The 18328-nt window shown below is 32.6% G+C and overlaps 2 protein-coding genes and 1 long non-coding RNA gene across 6 annotated transcripts; all 3 read right to left on the bottom strand.

Moving 5' to 3' along the window:
• Positions 1 to 829: 829 nt before the first annotated feature.
• On the bottom strand, positions 830 to 10033 carry LOC117233153 (transcription initiation factor TFIID subunit 4-like). Of its 3 annotated transcripts, none has more exons than XM_033493172.1 (10): positions 8480 to 10033; positions 8031 to 8309; positions 6506 to 6622; positions 6060 to 6392; positions 5159 to 5305; positions 4400 to 4659; positions 4151 to 4317; positions 3930 to 4060; positions 3643 to 3825; positions 830 to 3566 (listed from the first exon to the last, which is right to left on the bottom strand). In XM_033493172.1, the coding sequence occupies exons 1-10, from the start codon at positions 9461 to 9463 to the stop codon at positions 3288 to 3290; spliced, it is 2880 nt and encodes a 959-aa protein (XP_033349063.1). In that variant the 5' UTR covers positions 9464 to 10033; the 3' UTR covers positions 830 to 3287. The 3 variants fall into 3 exon arrangements, with proteins under 3 accessions (XP_033349063.1, XP_033349061.1, XP_033349064.1); XM_033493170.1 differs by having other exon boundaries at positions 5159 to 5308; positions 8480 to 10031; XM_033493173.1 differs by having other exon boundaries at positions 5159 to 5308; positions 8094 to 8309; positions 8480 to 10029.
• Positions 10034 to 10405: 372 nt separating this feature from the next.
• LOC117233235 (peptidoglycan-recognition protein LC-like) lies at positions 10406 to 17408 on the bottom strand. Of its 2 annotated transcripts, none has more exons than XM_033493365.1 (4): positions 17203 to 17408; positions 15516 to 16101; positions 14172 to 14330; positions 10406 to 11201 (listed from the first exon to the last, which is right to left on the bottom strand). In XM_033493365.1, exons 2-4 carry the CDS (start codon positions 16090 to 16092, stop codon positions 10684 to 10686), a joined length of 1254 nt encoding a protein of 417 aa, XP_033349256.1. In that variant the 5' UTR covers positions 16093 to 16101; positions 17203 to 17408; the 3' UTR covers positions 10406 to 10683. The 2 variants fall into 2 exon arrangements, with proteins under 2 accessions (XP_033349256.1, XP_033349255.1); XM_033493364.1 differs by lacking the exon at positions 10406 to 11201 and adding an exon at positions 13359 to 14011.
• On the bottom strand, positions 11434 to 12857 carry LOC117233236. Its single transcript, XR_004493285.1, has 3 exons — positions 12386 to 12857; positions 11792 to 12001; positions 11434 to 11520 (listed from the first exon to the last, which is right to left on the bottom strand). It is a non-coding gene; the product is annotated as an uncharacterized LOC117233236 (long non-coding RNA).
• Positions 17409 to 18328: the final 920 nt, after the last annotated feature.

Raw genomic sequence — 18328 nt, 5'->3', positions numbered from 1 at the left:
TTTACTTCCTGTAAGGGTATTCTTTTACTTTCTAATATCTTGTTGTATGATTAGCGTAAATTTTATGTACTTAAATAACGACGATAATTAAAGTACATATATATATATAGTTACGAAGAAGAAATTATGGTCGCGACAACATCAAAGACACGAAGCAAATGTGCAAATGGTCGACCATTTGGCAGTTTCTTTAAATGGAATCTTACCGAACATTGCCTGAGATGATAGCCCAGCGATACATAATCACAATCTGATAATTTTTAACACGCTTATATTACATAATTGACTTCCTGCCACATGTGTTTTATTTCACGAACAAAGATAAAAATCTTACATAAGTCATTCAATGGTTACTGAAATTTTGCTAATGGATTGTTTAATTGAACTTAAAAAAACATTTACTACATAAATACATCCATCAAAAAAATGTATCATAAATACAAATGAATATATTAAAACAAAAATGGTACAATAAAAATGATATTTACTCGATTATACTTCCAATATCTTAATCGTTTAATGTTATAAATACATTAACAGCCCGAAACTTTATGAACTTATAATTTCACGGAAGCTATACTTACAAGCCGAACTATAACAAGGAAGAACAGAATTTTATTCCTTTTCGAAAAAACTCAACGTACCCCGCATAAAGATCATTTTCCTTTTTTACATGACAAAAAAAACAATTAGAAGCCTAAGAATAAAAAATTCGGGCTATTCTTTGGTGAAACTTATTCTTGTGTTTTATTATCTCTCGGTTACGATTTATCCAATTACAATTTGTAAAAATATCATACTGTACCAAAACTGCTATGTACCTTTAGTATTTTTTTTTTTTGTTTCTTTACATTCCTCTATTTATATATTTATATTAATAATTCCACCTAGTGGCAGTTAGGAGAACATTATAATATAACTAACTTCGGAAATTTGCATTTTTTTTCATCGAGCTCGTAAAAAATGATGTAATCATTCTAAAGAGGAACACGCAGCTAAGTAAAAATTTCTTACACTGTGAAGTGCGCGGCAAAAAGTATGGTACAAGTAATTGTATGTGCGCCTTTTCTGATAAAAGTATATAGCTACTAAAAAACGAATTATTTACATGTTATTACTCGAATAATGTTGCTTCAACGATCTGTTTTGTTTTTTTTTCTTTTTTTTTAATTATAAGCTCTCTCTCTCTCGCTCGCTCGCTCGCTCGCTCTCGCAATGAAAAACTTATATCAATTGCTATTATATATATTTATATATAAAAAGGCAATCACTTCTTGGTGCACGCAATAACAAATAGAATTATGTAGCTGAGATCAATATTGCAATCATATATCCTTGCACCCATTACGCTTTAAATAATTTCTTCCTCTTTTCTTTTTCTTTCCTCTTTTGTACTGATCCACCTCATAATTAATCAGCGCTATGGATAGTCAAAGTTAATAGTTCAGTTTAACTTAACATCTTTTACGCAATTCATCAGTCTTGTGCGCGTATTATATTTTAAATCGATATTGAACCGTTGAAGCATAACGTTTCACGTAATTGTAACTGAAATGTTACGTTAGACTCGCTTTTATTCTCCCGTTATTTACACTAGAAGACTCACAGGTGTACGTGCCTTTGCAATATATTTTACTTTTCTTTCTTTTCGAATGCCTATCAGGAAGTGTTATCGTGCATTCCAAAAAATGTGGAAGCACGAAAATCATCGAGCAATTACAGTTAATCCAAATTATCAGAATACTTTAGACTTCTTCTTTTTATTATAATTCCTGTTTGTACTCGGATAATCTGAAATAACTATCTCACGCGATTTGCTAAAAAAAAATAAATAGTATACCTCGTATTGTATCATTCTGTAACTCCAAACTACAGCAGTACAATAGAAAAACTTCTATTATTGCCTCAACAAACTTATATCAAATTTATATTACAGCTTATAAAAATCGATTTCTGGTATCGGCATCAGTGTATAGTATTTATGTTTATATTTAAGACAAGAATTCACTATCTATGTTCCGTACGTAAATCTGCAAAAATGAACATGAATCATTCAAGATTAAAAACCTTTTTATAACGAAGGTTACCATGGAAAATCTAAACTGATATTATACTAAAAATCAAATCTGTACGTAATAAATGATACATGCGTATATGCATACATGTATGTATTGATGGTTCTGCATATGAGACATATACAATGATTTCCTTTTTTTATCTTTTTTTAATGTTGCACAAGAATCTATTTCGGACACGTGTAGTGTAAGACGCTCATGTGGTGAGCAAGTTAGGAAAGATTGATATCTTTCTAAATATTCTGTTCGATAATAGGCACACGTACATCTGCAGCAAATTCTTTTACATTATAAATCAGGTACACGCTTTTTTTTCAATCGATTATATAAAGCATATTTTTCTCTGAAGATTAGCAAAAACTGTACTAATTCCGAAGAGGAAATATAAATGATTAAATTAACATCAATCGAAGAAATATCCGTAATTCTTACTTTTGTAAATATTTCTTTAATAAAAAACGTAACAGCTAATTCTTTTATAAACACTGAAAATGTAGATTACAACATAATATACTGATAACAATTCCATCTTATTGTGGAGAGTAGCTATATTCTGTTGTACCAACATTGAAATTATCACTAGTATTTTATACGTAAGGTATTGTACAAATTATTCCATACTTTTTGGACAGTGTGCTCACAGTATGTTATTACATTACAGATTGCAAAAATACGATTTATTATGTTAACAAAACACGCACTCTTTATACTGTCGCTACAGTGTCCAAAAGTATAGGTCAAGTGTTACAATATAGTAGGCATATACATAAATGACAATATACACACATTCATTCGGCATACATTCACCATATAACAATACTTATATATGGCCACACAACATCCTTTCCATAAAGAGACTATCCAAGACTGATCATCAGGCATGTGCTTATACACATTGCTCTTTCCAATGATGCAATTTTGTGTTGAAAAATAAAGAACAATCTATTATATTACATTTAAAAAATCTTCAGTCATTTACAAATAGGGAAGCCTATCGACACGGTAGAAATAATCTTATCTTGGATGTATATGGAATCCCGACGTGATTCGTAATGAATTTCATTGTATGTAACTTATGAAACACTGTACAATGCAACGCACACTAACGTCACATGATTTGTCAAGGTCCATTGAGGCCAGCTCACACAAGACCATGTAGATAGAGCGCCAGATATCGGGCGGGTCACTTAAGTTCCTGCCCTTTATAGAACATCACTTCAAGTATGATTTATAGAGCATTGTGCTCCTACATGTTTCTTTTTCTTGTTCAAGAAGGAACAATAAGTCTCTGAAATTCACTTTCTTTAAACGTGGTTTCATTGGCATTTGTCTGTTAATCCCAGTCGCTGAAGCGTTCAAACCAGAATTACTGCCAGGACTATTGACAGACACCCCTATGTCAAGTCTAGGCTTCTTACGTGGACCAATTGCTCTCAAAGCTGTCAAGTTTGCTTCCCTTTGCCTTAATTCCTCCATTTCTGCACGTTGCATCTATATGAAATTTCAAATGCTAATTAATTCTTCTTACGCTATATTTTTTTCTAAATTTATATATTTGTGAAAGTACCTCTTTAGCTTTTGCCTTTAACTTGGCTTGTTCTGGATCCTCAGTTTTTGCGCGACTTTTTGCCGCACGTAAAAGTATTTCTCTTTCTTGTTCTTCATGTCTTCTACGTTCCACTTTATCCAAATCTTCTAAAAATTTTAATTGTGCCCTAACATCCTGTGTTACTTCGTAACGTGGGTCCACCTGTAACCATTATGCATTATTTATGCTAGAAATACTCGATTTGATTAACAATTATGATATAAAATTGAATCCTCATTCAATTTATTATAATCTGTGAACTTCACCTTTATCAAATCGGCTCTATGTTCTGCTACCACTGCTAATTTTTCTACTAAATTTTTTAACCTTTCTTGTACAGCATGAGATATTAACGCCGCAACTTCTTGATTAGGTTCTTCTAATCCATAACTGGAAACTAAAGAATAAGTTTATATCATATCTATGTCACATATGTTATATATACTATATCACGTATTCACATCAAACAATTGACAGAGGTAACTACCGATTTGTTTTATTCTTTGCTGTAATGGTGTCATATGTAAGAATACTTCATCTTTACAGGATCTGATTTGTGTTCCAACAAATTCTGTAGAACCAAGAATCCTTTGCGATTCTTCGGCGAGATTAACACCACCCATAGCTGCGACATCATTGATATCGTCATCTCCCCTATTTAACCAAAATAAGCATATATATATAATGAATAAACATTACAAAACAATATGACAAACAACAAAAAATCGTTGCTTACGTGTATCCTGCAGACGAAAATGTCTTTTTTTCTTTTTCTTTAGTAACTGGCTTTGGAACAAAAGAAGGCACTATGGCTTTATTAACAGTAGTGGCTGTGTTGACTGTTTTGCCTTGCGTTATGGTTGGAACTGTTTTAACAACAGTTGTAATAGGTGGTTTTTGAATTGTAGGCACAGTAGGTCGTATCCCAGTTATCGCCGCCGTTGATTTCACAGTATATGGTGCAGGACTACGAACTGCTGTTGTGACAGGTCGTATCTAAAACAATAAGTACTTTATAATTTACTTCAATCTAATATTGAGGAATCTAATCTAATTTTAACATATAAATGGCCAGTTGAATTTTTCGGATCGTACCTACACAGACAGCGGACGACATTTGGATACAAATACATGAAAATATAATTTTTATATATTGCTTGTTTTGAATATATATATATATGGTTTATATTTATATAATATAGTTTTGAATATATATTTATTTTAGAATCTATTTTTTCGTCGTCCTCTAAATGTGTAATGATATCCAACTAGTCATTTACATAAGTCTAAAAAAAAGACAACAAATAAAAAGATATTTTATAAAAATGGATAATCGTAAGCAAGTAGTACACCAATCATTAACAACCAAGAATCAGAGCATTAATTTGTCTCTATTATGGAAATTAAATTACATAGCTTATATATACAGCAATATATTTACAATTCAAATAATATATTCTAATGCAACAAAATTAAACCTCTTCTTATATCTTACCAGCCTTTGTTGAACTGGCTGAGCAGGTCGTGGGACTGTAGTTGTAGCTGCAGGTAGTGGAGCCATTACTCTTACTTGTGTAGTTGGAGTAACTGCAGTTACAGGAATTGTTGCAGCTGTCACAGCAACAGTTGGTCTAAGCTGATTCTGCTACATTATATTATAAAATACATTAATATTAAGCAAATAGTATAACCAAATTGAGAATTGCTATCAATTACTTTCAATAACAAATTCATCAATATACTGTACATAATAATACACTAATCTATTGATAGATACATCAGAAAATTATTTTTGAGATTATACTAATTATACTCTTTGGTTTCTTCTACTTTTCAGTTCAACTTTGTCTGATAAAATTTTAATATCTCTTTTTTACATTTGAACAAAATTTTTAAACATAAAACTACTTTCCAAGTTTAATTTATAAATAACCTGCCATAAAAAGACTTTGGATGTTAAAGATCATCTTTTATCACCTTTTTTTTCAGAAACTGCAAAATACATGTCTTGTACAAATCTCAACAACAATCTCTCTCAGTGATACGACTTAAAACTCTGAAATATCAACATAGATCAGTGCTGTCCATGAAGGAATCTTACGCGATTTTTTATTCGTCTTCACACGTTATCGCTATAAAAGGAAGAAAGTTTAGAAAGATATCAACAAGTCTGACATATGATTTTCTTCTTTTCTTATTTGAGTCTAAAAGCAGAAGGCAATATACGAGAATGGGAAGAATCCACTTTATTCGCAAGTAGTACTTATACAGCACTGATATACACATATAAATGTAGAAACAAGATAACATTATATGTAAACTATGTGTTTATAATCTGTACACACTATTCATGAACAATTTCTACAAACTGTTTGTAAATTTATACGAGACTTTACCTGTGTTACTACAGGAGTGGTAGATGTTACGGGAAAAACAACATTGGCTGGAGGGGGTTTTATTCCCTCTATGACCAATTCTTTTGTAACAAGAGATTGACGTAAAAGTGGCAAACTTTTCTTGAGAAATCCAATCAGACATGGTTGTGGTGATGCATTTAATAATCGTTCAAGCCTATCACAGAACTCTTCAGGTTCAACTTTAGTATCAATTAACTCTTGTATTAAAGTCCGAACATTTCGCTCCACCGCTTTAGGTTCTCGACTAGACAACTCTAACAAGTTTGCTAAAAATTTACGGCACTTTTCTTTGGTATTATCTGTAGTTGGACGCTATAATTAAAAAAAGACAGCGTAACCAACTTAATACACTATAAGCAAAATTATTGGTTACATTTAACAACTAATATACACATTTCTTTTTAGTAATTGCATGTAATACATACTGGTGTAGATGTCTGAACTGTTTGAACAGTAGTAACAGGTGGAGTAGGAGTACTTGAAGCAGCAGCAGTTACTGTTGATGGAGTTGTAGTTGCTGTTGTAATAGTTGCAGCCACAGTCTGTACAAATAAACAGATACTATAAGATTTTCTATATTTAAAATTAAACAAAGAAAATAAACTTTTATTTGATAATTCTACGTTTAAAAAATTAATAAATATATACACTTTTCTTTAAATGATATTTATGAATTTGTAACTTCTGTAAAATTCTATATGAATTACAAAACTGCAATGTCATTCAAAAGTATTTAGAAGCATTTTGCAGCATTGCTAAAAATAAAATATAAACAGCAAATTTATGATATGAATAATAATTTTATATATAGAACATGCTTTTATATTTAAGTTTATAAAAATGTTCGTAGCATCACATTTTCCTTTTTCTATTTCTACAATTATAATCTACATATGTCCTCTATATGCATGCTGAACTTCTGATTCTTCAAACACAAAATCTACATTTTTATGATTTTCTCCATTATTTTTATTATTTTAAGAAATCAGATGTCAATAGATACATATATTGTGATTTGATACAATAAGTTTAATGGTATTATGTATTAAAGACGCACTTGTACCTTGTACAGACTCGTAATTTCTTTTACTATATTATTCTTTAATTGTTTTTTATTAAGCTGTACATAATATACTTGATTTTATTTTACATACATAAGTACTGTACATGTTTGTAGAAGAAATATTTTATAAGGAACTAATAAATGCATCAACTTAATAAAATATAATTTTTTATATATGAAATTCTAGCAGAAAATTAATACATGAAGAATCAAGAATGTTAACTTCATATTTATCTTTTTCAACTAATAATTTTTAAATTACCTTGAATATAAATTACTATGATTTGGAAATAATTTCTAAAGTTGTGTAAATATGAATTTCATTTCAATGAAAATAAAAAATTTACATAAATATGAAGAAAGTGTCATTGTTCTATTATAAATAATTGCAATAAATATATAAATGTCTTTACTTTCCAAAATTTCAAAAATTAGTTACTCTATGATACCCTTAACCAATATAACATGCAATATCTATACGAATGATAATAGCATTGAATTTAATAAAATAATTGCATATTTAAAAAATGTAGAAAGTCTGTCTACAATAAAGAGGCATCCCAGCAAATAAGCCAATACAAAAATAAAACTTTCTGTATACTACATAAAACTTCTGTTTTATGACAATTGGATATTTTTATAAATCCTTAAATCAATAATATAATATGTAGATATAAATTCTTTCTTTGCATATATCAAAGTGATATTTGTACACCTAATTATATTTTAAAGAAAACTTCATATGATTGAAATAACACAAAGGTAGAATGAAAGAATATAAACATAATACATAGCCTTACCAATAACACCATTCCAACTAATGGCACAAACTAAAAATCTACTACTGCACTACATCGAGTCTTGTAAGAGGTATAAGAGTGCGTCACCTGAATAGATTTTCTTAACGTGGCGAGTGGTGGGCCAGTGAACTGTGTGTTCAGCCTACTTACAGCCGGCACTGAGGCTAAGCGATAGGTAGTGCCCGGAGATGGTGCAGCAACCACTGCATTTCCTGCTATACTATTTGGTGTAACTGTAGTACCACCAGGTGTACCTGCTGTTGGAGCTGGCCCTACCCTTAGTAATTGAAACTGTCCAGTTTCTGTTTTTAATAGTATATGACCCTGAGTTCCAGGTTGAAGACCATGTAATGTTTGCAATGTTATCTAAAAAAAATTTTTTTTTATTTTAAAACAATTAAAACAGTAAGGACATTAACGCACACATAATAGAAGCCAAAATTTATCAAAAAATATTTTTCAATACAATATCACAGATTATTCTTGATAATAAAATAATAAAATCAAAATTGGTTTATAAACTACAAATATCTTACCCCTGGACCTCCAGGTCTTGTTCCAAGCATGTGTGGACCAATCACTACTCTAGATGCAACTTGCTTGCCTGCTTGTTGTCCTGTCACCGGTGTGGCAGGACGCATTGCATTAACATTAAGAATTTGCACATTGCTGGGTACTATCGTAGATGTAACTCCAGCTTTACCCTGTAGTGCTGTGCTGACTGTGCCAGCCACAGAAACAGGAACAGACATTGGAACAGAAACCATGCCACTTTGTGCTACACTAGTCTTTATCACCAAAGCTGCACCTGTCGGCTTATTTACACTAGCAACTGTTTGACTGCCTGTTTCACTGACAGAACCAACATTAGAAACATTTGACGCTGTCTGTAACACTGCCGGTGAAGTTATTCCCAAAGTACCATTGGCCAATTGTCCAACAGTTTGTGCAGGAAAAGAAAGTTTGTTATTTGCATTAGCTACCCCTGTGGTTGCAATTACTTGACCAACAGTAGGATAAATTATTTTGACAGGTTCATGTGTTTTGGTAAGGCTTGGTATATTTGTCGTTTGATTGCTGGTCACTTGGTTTGTAGTAGCTTGATTGATATAAGCAGCAGGGGGGACTGCTGACTGTGTATGCTGTTGCTGCTGTTGCTGCTGTTGTGTAGTAACCTGTGGCGCCACTGTGTTTGAGGTAACCACGTTTACAGGGAGAAGAGTACTCGTGGTAATAGACTTCGTGACTTCTTGATTCATCAGACTATTTACTGTAGTAGCACCGCCACCGTTTGAAACCCCATGTTTCTGTGGTTGTATCGCGGTGATGGTGCCCCCGTTGGAAATACCACTGTTCACCTGATGATTCTGCTGGCTGACTGATGCAGAACTTACTTGGTGACCAGATACAGCTGGCGTAGATGTTACCAGTTGTGTTTCAAGGGAGCCCACTATCGCGTTCACTGCAGATTCATCGACGTCCGTGCTCAGAGCTTCCTCCAGAAACTTAGCTGACGCCATTTTCTTCCAAGCTCCAACTGTAAACTGATCTACGCATGCGCCTGTCGCAAATTGTTCCCATGGTGCATTGCCCCCCCCACCATGGCCGAAAATTATACGCGGCCTTTCTTCTGTTTACTTTCCACCAATCTCAAATTCATCGATGTTTCTCACCATTGTGAAAAATTCTATCAAACTTTTCCTAACTCAGCCACGAATTACTATGTTCTTTGCTTCTTCTACATCGGAAAAGCAATTATCGCCATATTACATGCAACGTCGATCATTTATGTTATGGCTGTCAATACACGGCATGCAAACACGTCACCCGCCAAAATGGCTATCTCCGAAACTATAAAATAGTACACGGCTCGCATTTTTAACAATATTATATTGATATATAAATCGAAAAATTATAAACATGTATAAAAATTTTCAATCCCTGAGAGCTCTGTACATTTACTTCCTTTAAGGATGCTGTTACTGTTAGTAACAGTTGCCTTAAACAATATGTGTTCCATAATCAATCATTTCATAAGCATCTATATCCTTTTCGCGTTCCGCAAACTTTCTCAATTAAAACACATCAAAATTGTAAATAAGACTGAACGATTTGCGCTGAAGACGATTCTAACGCCCTCTGACAATGAAGAATTAAAATTTAATTGCTACCTCAATTTTTGGCGGTACAATCTATCTTGTATTATTTAATGTAGCAATAAATTGTAGAATAAATCCCTCCAAAAAGTTAGTATTTGGAACAGAGAACTTGATATGATTATTTCTTTTATACCTTTTTACGCAATTCCCTGTTCTCACAGTATGTATTGTAAATTATTTATAATTTTCTGTAATACACTTGCAATAATCTGCATAAAAAATTATGCGGATATCACCATTAACAGTGAAAAATATGACATTTCTTAAATATCTTATCCTAATCCTAAGAAAAGATCCTTATAACACCTTTATAGTTTCATACTTTATTTAACATTTTATCAGATATATCTAAATATCTGCAGATTAATTTACAATAAATTTATATAAAATGTCATAGTTCAAATTTTATCAATAAGGTAACGTATGTACTAAATTGCTACATGAAGACATAAATACAAACAGAATTTAATTGTTCGAAATTTGTACAAATGATACATCTGTATTTCGGACAATAAGAATATATAATTGAATACATTTGAAATATCACTGATACATCGTATTGTACAAAAAGAAAGATTTCTTTATGGCGATGGTGACCAATGGGGCCAAGTTTGGATGGCACTGTATAATGTATCTCCCGGACTTGAAGTCCGAAAGACTTGTCGGTGTCCTAATAATTTATAATCCGGCGCAATTTTACCATTTTCAATGCCCAATTCGATAAGTCGTTGCGCAGCATACAGTTGACTTTTAGGTGGTATTACGGTGTTAAATGTTCCGATAAAAGAAATACCTATGCTAATATTATTGAATCCAAAGGAATGAGCGCCCATAAAATCCCAACTGCGACCAACGTATACATATCCATCGCCACCAACAAGAAAGTTATAAGCGATATCCGACCATTGTTTAGATTCTATGTGAATTGTTTGTATATATCGAACGTGATATGCACATTCTGCTTCTGTTCTACAAATTTCAGTTGCCGTATGACTAATAATCACATATGGTACTGGAAGTTTCATCTTTGTTAAAGCTGTCGTAGGTGGCTGAGCACCCCATTCATTTTGTTCAATGAAACGAACATTTTTTACTTTATCTGTAATTTAACCAATATAATTTAGTTACAAACAACTTGTTGACAAGCAACAGATATATTAACTCTTCAGGCATTTTCAGTTATCATTAAGCTACAAATCGATTGACAAGTATAACAAAAATTAACGAATTATAATGAATAAGAAAGTTATGAATATTACCTCCGAGCCCAGAATCTGGAATTTGCGGAAAATCTACAGATGTTGTAGTACTAGAATTACGCGCGAGGTATTTATTCGTAATGAGAATGATAATATCAGGAAGGGCAGATACTAAAAACAAAATTGCTGCGCATCCAACGCCCCACAACCATTTTTTTGCTAAAATAACATAAAAGACATATTTATACAGATAATTTTGATAATATTTAGTTTATACGTTTTAATCCTTCCTTAAAAATTTCTTACATCTGTCATCAGCATTTTTTGTTTTAATTTCATAGCACTCATTGATCTTGTTCAATCTATGTCAGAATAAACATATTTTTAAATAAAATGAAAATATAAAAACGCAAATACCGTGCGAATTAAAAATTGCATATTATATATATTAACATCAATTAAGATTATGTCTAGTATAAGCTGCACATACCTTTTTATTCTGGCATAATAAGAAGCACGCACCTTTGATTTTTTCATTATTTTGTTAGCGTAATGACAGAAACGATACGATTTTAAACCCAAAGTACAGTGTTAGAACTAGATCGAAGTACTTATATACTGTGTAGAAAAAAATATGGTCTGCGAAATCGTTCGTAGCTGTCTGCTAATTCTTGAAATTCCCCCGTGTTTTATCAATTTCCTAACGCAGATTTTAAAATATCATTATTTTCTGTCGTTTGTATCATACCCATTTAATAACTGTGCAATGATAAAATTGCATAATTAACCCCTTGGCCTACACACTATCTGCCCATCGCGCGAGCCATAATAAGCAAGAATTTCGGTCGCGCGCCGTGCCATTCATCTGTTTAGCCGTGTGCCCGAACTGGCGCAAGATGTATACTTCTTATGACATGTATATTTAGGGGCTACAAAGGGAATTGTGAAATAATAAACAATGTTTGAGGACAAATAGTGTTTTTGGATTCGTGGTTTTCGCTTATGGCACAAATCCCGTACCACGAGTCTCGCTCGTGATTATAGGCCAAGGGATTAACAACAAGAGATCTACGCATTTACTTACTGTTTACTTTCCACCAATCTCAAATTCATCGATGTTTCTCACCATTGTGAAAAATTCTATCAAACTTTTCCTAACTCAGCCACGAATTACTATGTTCTTTGCTTCTTCTACATCGGAAAAGCAATTATCGCCATATTACATGCAACGTCGATCATTTATGTTATGGCTGTCAATACACGGCATGCAAACACGTCACCCGCCAAAATGGCTATCTCCGAAACTATAAAATAGTACACGGCTCGCATTTTTAACAACATTATATTGATATATAAATCGAAAAATTATAAACATGCATAAAAATTTTCAATCCCTGAGAGCTCTGTACATTTACTTCCTTTAAGGATGCTGTTACTGTTAGTAACAGTTGCCTTAAACAATATGTGTTCCATAATCAATCATTTCATAAGCATCTATATCCTTTTCGCGTTCCGCAAACTTTCTCAATTAAAACACATCAAAATTGTAAATAAGACTGAACGATTTGCGCTGAAGACGATTCTAACGCCCTCTGACAATGAAGAATTAAAATTTAATTGCTACCTCAATTTTTGGCGGTACAATCTATCTTGTATTATTTAATGTAGCAATAAATTGTAGAATAAATCCCTCCAAAAAGTTAGTATTTGGAACAGAGAACTTGATATGATTATTTCTTTTATACCTTTTTACGCAATTCCCTGTTCTCACAGTATGTATTGTAAATTATTTATAATTTTCTGTAATACACCTGCAATAATCTGCATAAAAAATTATGCGGATATCACCATTAACAGTGAAAAATATGACATTTCTTAAATATCTTATCCTAATCCTAAGAAAAGATCCTTATAACACCTTTATAGTTTCATACTTTATTTAACATTTTATCAGATATATCTAAATATCTGCAGATTAATTTACAATAAATTTATATAAAATGTCATAGTTCAAATTTTGTCATTAAGGTAACGTACGTACTAAATTGCTACATGAAGACATAAATACAAACAGAATTTAATTGTTCGAAATTTGTACAAATGTACATCTGTATTTCGTACGATAAGAATATATAATTGAATACATTTGAAATATCACTGATACATCGTATTGTACAAAAAGAAAGATTTCTTTATGGCGATGGTGACCAATGGGGCCAAGTTTGGATGACACTGTATAATGCATCTCCTGGACTTAAAGTCCGAGAGACTTGTCGGTGTCCTAATAATTTATAATCCGGCGCAATTTTACCATTTTCAATGCCCAATTCGATAAGTCGTTGCGCAGCATACAGTTGACTTTTAGGTGGTATTACGGTGTTGAATGTTCCGATAAAAGAAATACCTATGCTAATATTATTGAATCCAAAGGAATGAGCGCCCATAAAATCCCAACTGCGACCAACGTATACGTATCCATCGCCACCAACAAGAAAATTATAAGCGATATCCGACCATTGTCTAGATTCTATGTGAAATGTTTGTATATAACGAACGTGAAATGTACATCCCGCTTGTGTTCTACAAAATTCAGTTACCGTATGACTAATAATCACGTACGGTACCGGAAGTTTCATCTTTGTTAAATCTGTCGTAGGTGGTTGAGCACCCCATTCATTTCGTTCAATGAAACGAACATTTTTTACTTTATCTGTAATTTAACCAATATAATTTAGTTACAAACAACTCATTGACAAGCAACAGATATATTAATTCTTCAGACATTTTCAATTATCGTTAAACTACTAATTGATTGACAAGTATAACAAAAATTAACGAAATATAATGATTAAGAAAGTTATGAATATTACCTCCGAGTCCAGAATCTGGAATTTGCGGAAAACCTACAGATGTTGTAGTAGTAGAATTGCGCGTGAGGTATACATTCGCAATGACAACGACAATTATAAGAAGCAAAGCTAGTAAACACAAAAATGCTGCGCATCGCCAGGTCCACACCCATTTTGTTACTAAAATAACATAAAAGTATTATTAGACGAAAAAAATCATTACATTACTAATATTATTACTAATATATTTATACAGATAATTTTAATAATATTTAGTTTATACGTTTTAATCCTTTCTTAAAAATTTCTTACATCTGTCACCAGCGTTTTTTGTTCTAATTTCATAGCACTCACTGTTCTTGTTCAATCTATGTCAGAATAAACATATTTTTAAATAAAATTAAAATATAAAAATACAAATACCGTGCGGATTAAAAATTGCATATTATATATATTAACATCATTTAAGATTGTATCTATTATAAGCTGCACATACCTTTTTATTCTGACATAAAAACAAATACACGACTTTGATTTATTCATTATTTTGTTAGCGTAATGACGAGAACGATAGGATTTTAAACCCAAAGTACAGTGATAGAACTAGATTGAAGTACCTATATACTGTGTAGAAAAAAATATGGTCTGCAAAATCGTTCGTAGCTGTCTCTGCTAATTCTTGGAATTCCCCCGTATTTTATCAATTTCCTAACGCAGATTTTAAAATATCATTATTTCCTGTCGTTTGTATCATTTCCATTTAATAACTGTGCAATGATAAAATTGCATCATTAACGACAAGAGGTCTACGCATTTAAGATAAAAGAAATTTTATTTACGCATAAAAAATTAATCAATCCAACATTTGTAGAGAAAATATTTAAAAAGTGTTTAGTATGAGATAAAATACAATAGACAACACCTTTTATTTTGGTATCATTCAGTTATATTTAAAATAAGACTATTTCAAATAGTCAACTATCTATAAATAGTTTCCAGAAAATGAAGACAATCACGGTATCAGGCACGATGCAAACGAGCGACTTTCATCCGCGCAATATTGCTGCGATCATATGTCTGTCTCCGTTGTTCTTAGTTAAGGAAACAAAGAAAGAAATATGATTGCAACAATATCGCGCAGACAAAAGTGGCTCGTCTGCATTTAGGCTCAGTGCATTCAAAATTAATCCATCGAAAAAAATGGAGAAGATTTAGATTCCATAGCTAGCCAATGAAACTTATATGTAGCTAAACCTAATGGATTCTATGTCTGTTACGATCGTGTTTACAGATTCCCATAAAAACATCCACAGAAACCTAAACACGCACAGTACCTATCGAGGGCAGACTACTAAAAAAAATTACCGTTACGGAGATCAGGATTTTGTGATAAGATCGCAGTCGAAGCTCCTTTGGTAGTCGACAAATCGGAGGTATTTGCATTCGATGCTTGAACATTATCACTCTTCGCCGTATTGGGTTCCTGTATCGAAGTCGGGTTCGTGTAAACGAACTGCTTTATTGTTACTGGACCTTTATAGAAGGTTTTGTTACCAAGATGCACGTTACTCGAATTCTTCACGCGTACATCACCAAAATTCGAGACATCTGCATTTGGAAGCACCACATTGCCATCGACTGTGGTCACTTCTTGATGTTGCTTAAACACCGCCGGCACGGGTAAGTCTGGTACCCAATCTCCTTCATCGATATCCGTTTCATCATCCTCACTGTCATCTTCTATGTTACTGCACTGCGTAGAGGAACCGGCAAGGCTGCCATTTCCGGTGACGCTAACCACAGTATCAACAGAAGAATGCACTATCTCACCTCCACAGTTTTCGTTATCGCGATTTTCAATGGAGGCGTTGCTTATTTGATTTGAATCTTTTAGATATTGGTTTTCGTCCGTTTGTCGATGCTGTTGCACCAATGTCACCATACCAACACACTGCAGAAAGAAAGAGTCCGTTTAACACGTTACAAAATTTGTATGCTCACGAAAAAATGTAATTACTTATCATACATTTTAATTACGTTATTGTACACTATGAATGTAAGTAGTTTAAATATGCAAATGAAACTATTTTCTTAATGAGGTATCTTCAACCAAGTAGTATAGCATGAATGGAGAACATGTACGATAGATGATAAGTTCATACAATGTGATTAATGAAGAATTTGAGTTTGAAAATGAAATAAGAATAATAAAAGAGATTAGCGATAAAGATACGCAGGTAATAGAACTTAATAATTCACGTTTACGCTGAGATTTGATTCAGTCTTATATTTCGACCAATATATCTCAGTAACAATAAACACGCTAAGTTGCATATAATCATATACATACATTATGACCGATCTATACTTGTGAATTCCAGAACATTAGACATATCATTTGACAAACAATACGTATATGCTATAAATGACTGGATAATCCTTTCATAAAATTTTTTGTAGGATATTATATCCTTTGTTTTCCTAACACATTTCTATTCCTAAGACATTCCGAGCAAACATTATCGTTAATCACTTGTAGAATGGATACATATTTAGAAAGTTACTAATCTATGATCAATTCACATAATGGCCTACAATTTAGATCATCAAAGTAATTTTTGAGGTACCGAATGGCTTGAAATATTTATATTTACATTTGCTCCATTCTTTTCCATTTATTGAACAAATTTAATAACAAAACGAACAAATTATGTTATTATTCTTATTTTTTAATTTTTCAGTTAGTTATGACTAGCTAGTAATGACTTATCGTAATATGTATTTGGAGTGGTGTTAATCGCACTAATAGGGCGAAGATCAATGTATACTATAAAATTTACGCAATCATAAAATACTAAACATGACAAAGCTAAAGAATCGGAAGATGTCAAAGGGAAAACACTTACAAGGAAAATTGTAATAAGAAAGATACAGAAGATGACAAGAAGTTTGATAATAACAATAATAATTATGCAGAAAGTTAACAATGACGAAGAATGATTAAAGTAATTTTAGTTTCAAGTGAGTATCAAGTGAATCATAATGGAATTACCTTGCACAGATCATCGTTTCCATCGACCACAGTCACTTTGTCTGCGCCTCTAATTATTATTATCAACTTCTAACATGGCGTCTTTATAGTTGAATTTTCATCGACGCTGCTCGAGAGGAAGATATCGATGAACGGAACTCTAAAAAATTGTACGGTTTCCAAATACTTTGTGCATGCCACTCACTGTACATTTACACATGCGATACATACATACATATATATATATATATATATATATATATATATAAAATTGATATAATTATGAAAACACGTTCATAAAGTAAATGTTAATCTTATAATGATTCTGTACTGTCGGACACTATTGCCGGTGATACCACGCGCCTCCGAAGGTCGCAGCTGGAACTTCGACACAGATAAACTCGTGTTTTCACACCCCGTAAAAATGTATGGCACATAAAAAAAATTAGACGTAATCCGACGCGTCGCGGATATTCGTAAACGATTCGACTAATATTAACATCCTATCGCTTCGTTCACTGTCTTCGCTTCGTCTCACGTCGTTTCACAACTCTACGTCACTGCTTTGTGACGTTCAACGAGTTTCACGAAGGACGTGACAGTCGTTAGCACACACGGTTGGAGAAGGAAGTATTCGATACGTCACTGGCGTACATTAAAATGAAGCTAAAGGAAGATTTAAAAAGAAGCTGGTGAAATGTTCACGCCCAATTCATCATTATCAGTTAAGCAGCACTTTTACCATTTCACGAATCTCTTTACGATAAGACACGAGGTCTCAATCAATGAAAACTAAAGCGAGCTGATTAAATAGGATTGTCCAGCGTCGGTATTATCTATCCGTGATTTGTCGTCATGACGAACTGTCGATGATTTGTCGACCAAACCGCAAAATTGTTTGCAATCTCTCTCTCCGTCTTTTTTTTTCGTCGTGTACAACTGGAAATTCTAGTCTTACATCTCGTTGAATTGTAAGTCACTGAAATCCAGAGTTCAACCGTGCAACTTGCTGCTAGCAATATTTATTTTTGTAAAGTTAGATACGATATGATAATAGCAATGAACTTATCCCACTGTGTTTTCCCATCTCACATTTTGTTTGCATGATAATGATGCTTGAAATCAGAGTAGTATAGATTATTACATA

The sequence above is a fragment of the Bombus vosnesenskii genome, unplaced genomic scaffold, assembly GCF_011952255.1.
Source record: "Bombus vosnesenskii isolate JDL3184/JDL3185 unplaced genomic scaffold, Bvos_JDL3184-5_v1.1 scf7180000013295, whole genome shotgun sequence".
Taxonomy (NCBI): domain Eukaryota; kingdom Metazoa; phylum Arthropoda; class Insecta; order Hymenoptera; family Apidae; genus Bombus; species Bombus vosnesenskii.
Note: the sequence above shows the minus strand (reverse complement) of the source record. Positions and strands in the feature narration are given on the sequence as shown.

Excerpts from the sequence above, each read along its gene's own strand:
- LOC117233153 (XM_033493170.1), bottom strand. The coding sequence starts at position 9,463 with ATGGCGTCAGCTAAGTTTCTGGAGGAAGCTCTGAGCACGGACGTCGAT. Across the intron at positions 5,309-6,059 it reads CCACTCCTGTAGTAACACAG|CAGAATCAGCTTAGACCAAC; the intron begins GTAAAGTCTCGT and ends AATATAATGTAG. Across the intron at positions 4,318-4,399 it reads TTTTCGTCTGCAGGATACAC|GGGAGATGACGATATCAATG; the intron begins GTAAGCAACGAT and ends TTGGTTAAATAG.
- LOC117233235 (XM_033493365.1), bottom strand. The coding sequence starts at position 16,092 with ATGGTGACATTGGTGCAACAGCATCGACAAACGGACGAAAACCAATAT. Across the intron at positions 14,331-15,515 it reads AAATCCTGATCTCCGTAACG|TAACAAAATGGGTGTGGACC; the intron begins GTAATTTTTTTT and ends ATGTTATTTTAG. Across the intron at positions 11,202-14,171 it reads TCCAGATTCTGGACTCGGAG|ATAAAGTAAAAAATGTTCGT; the intron begins GTAATATTCATA and ends GTTAAATTACAG.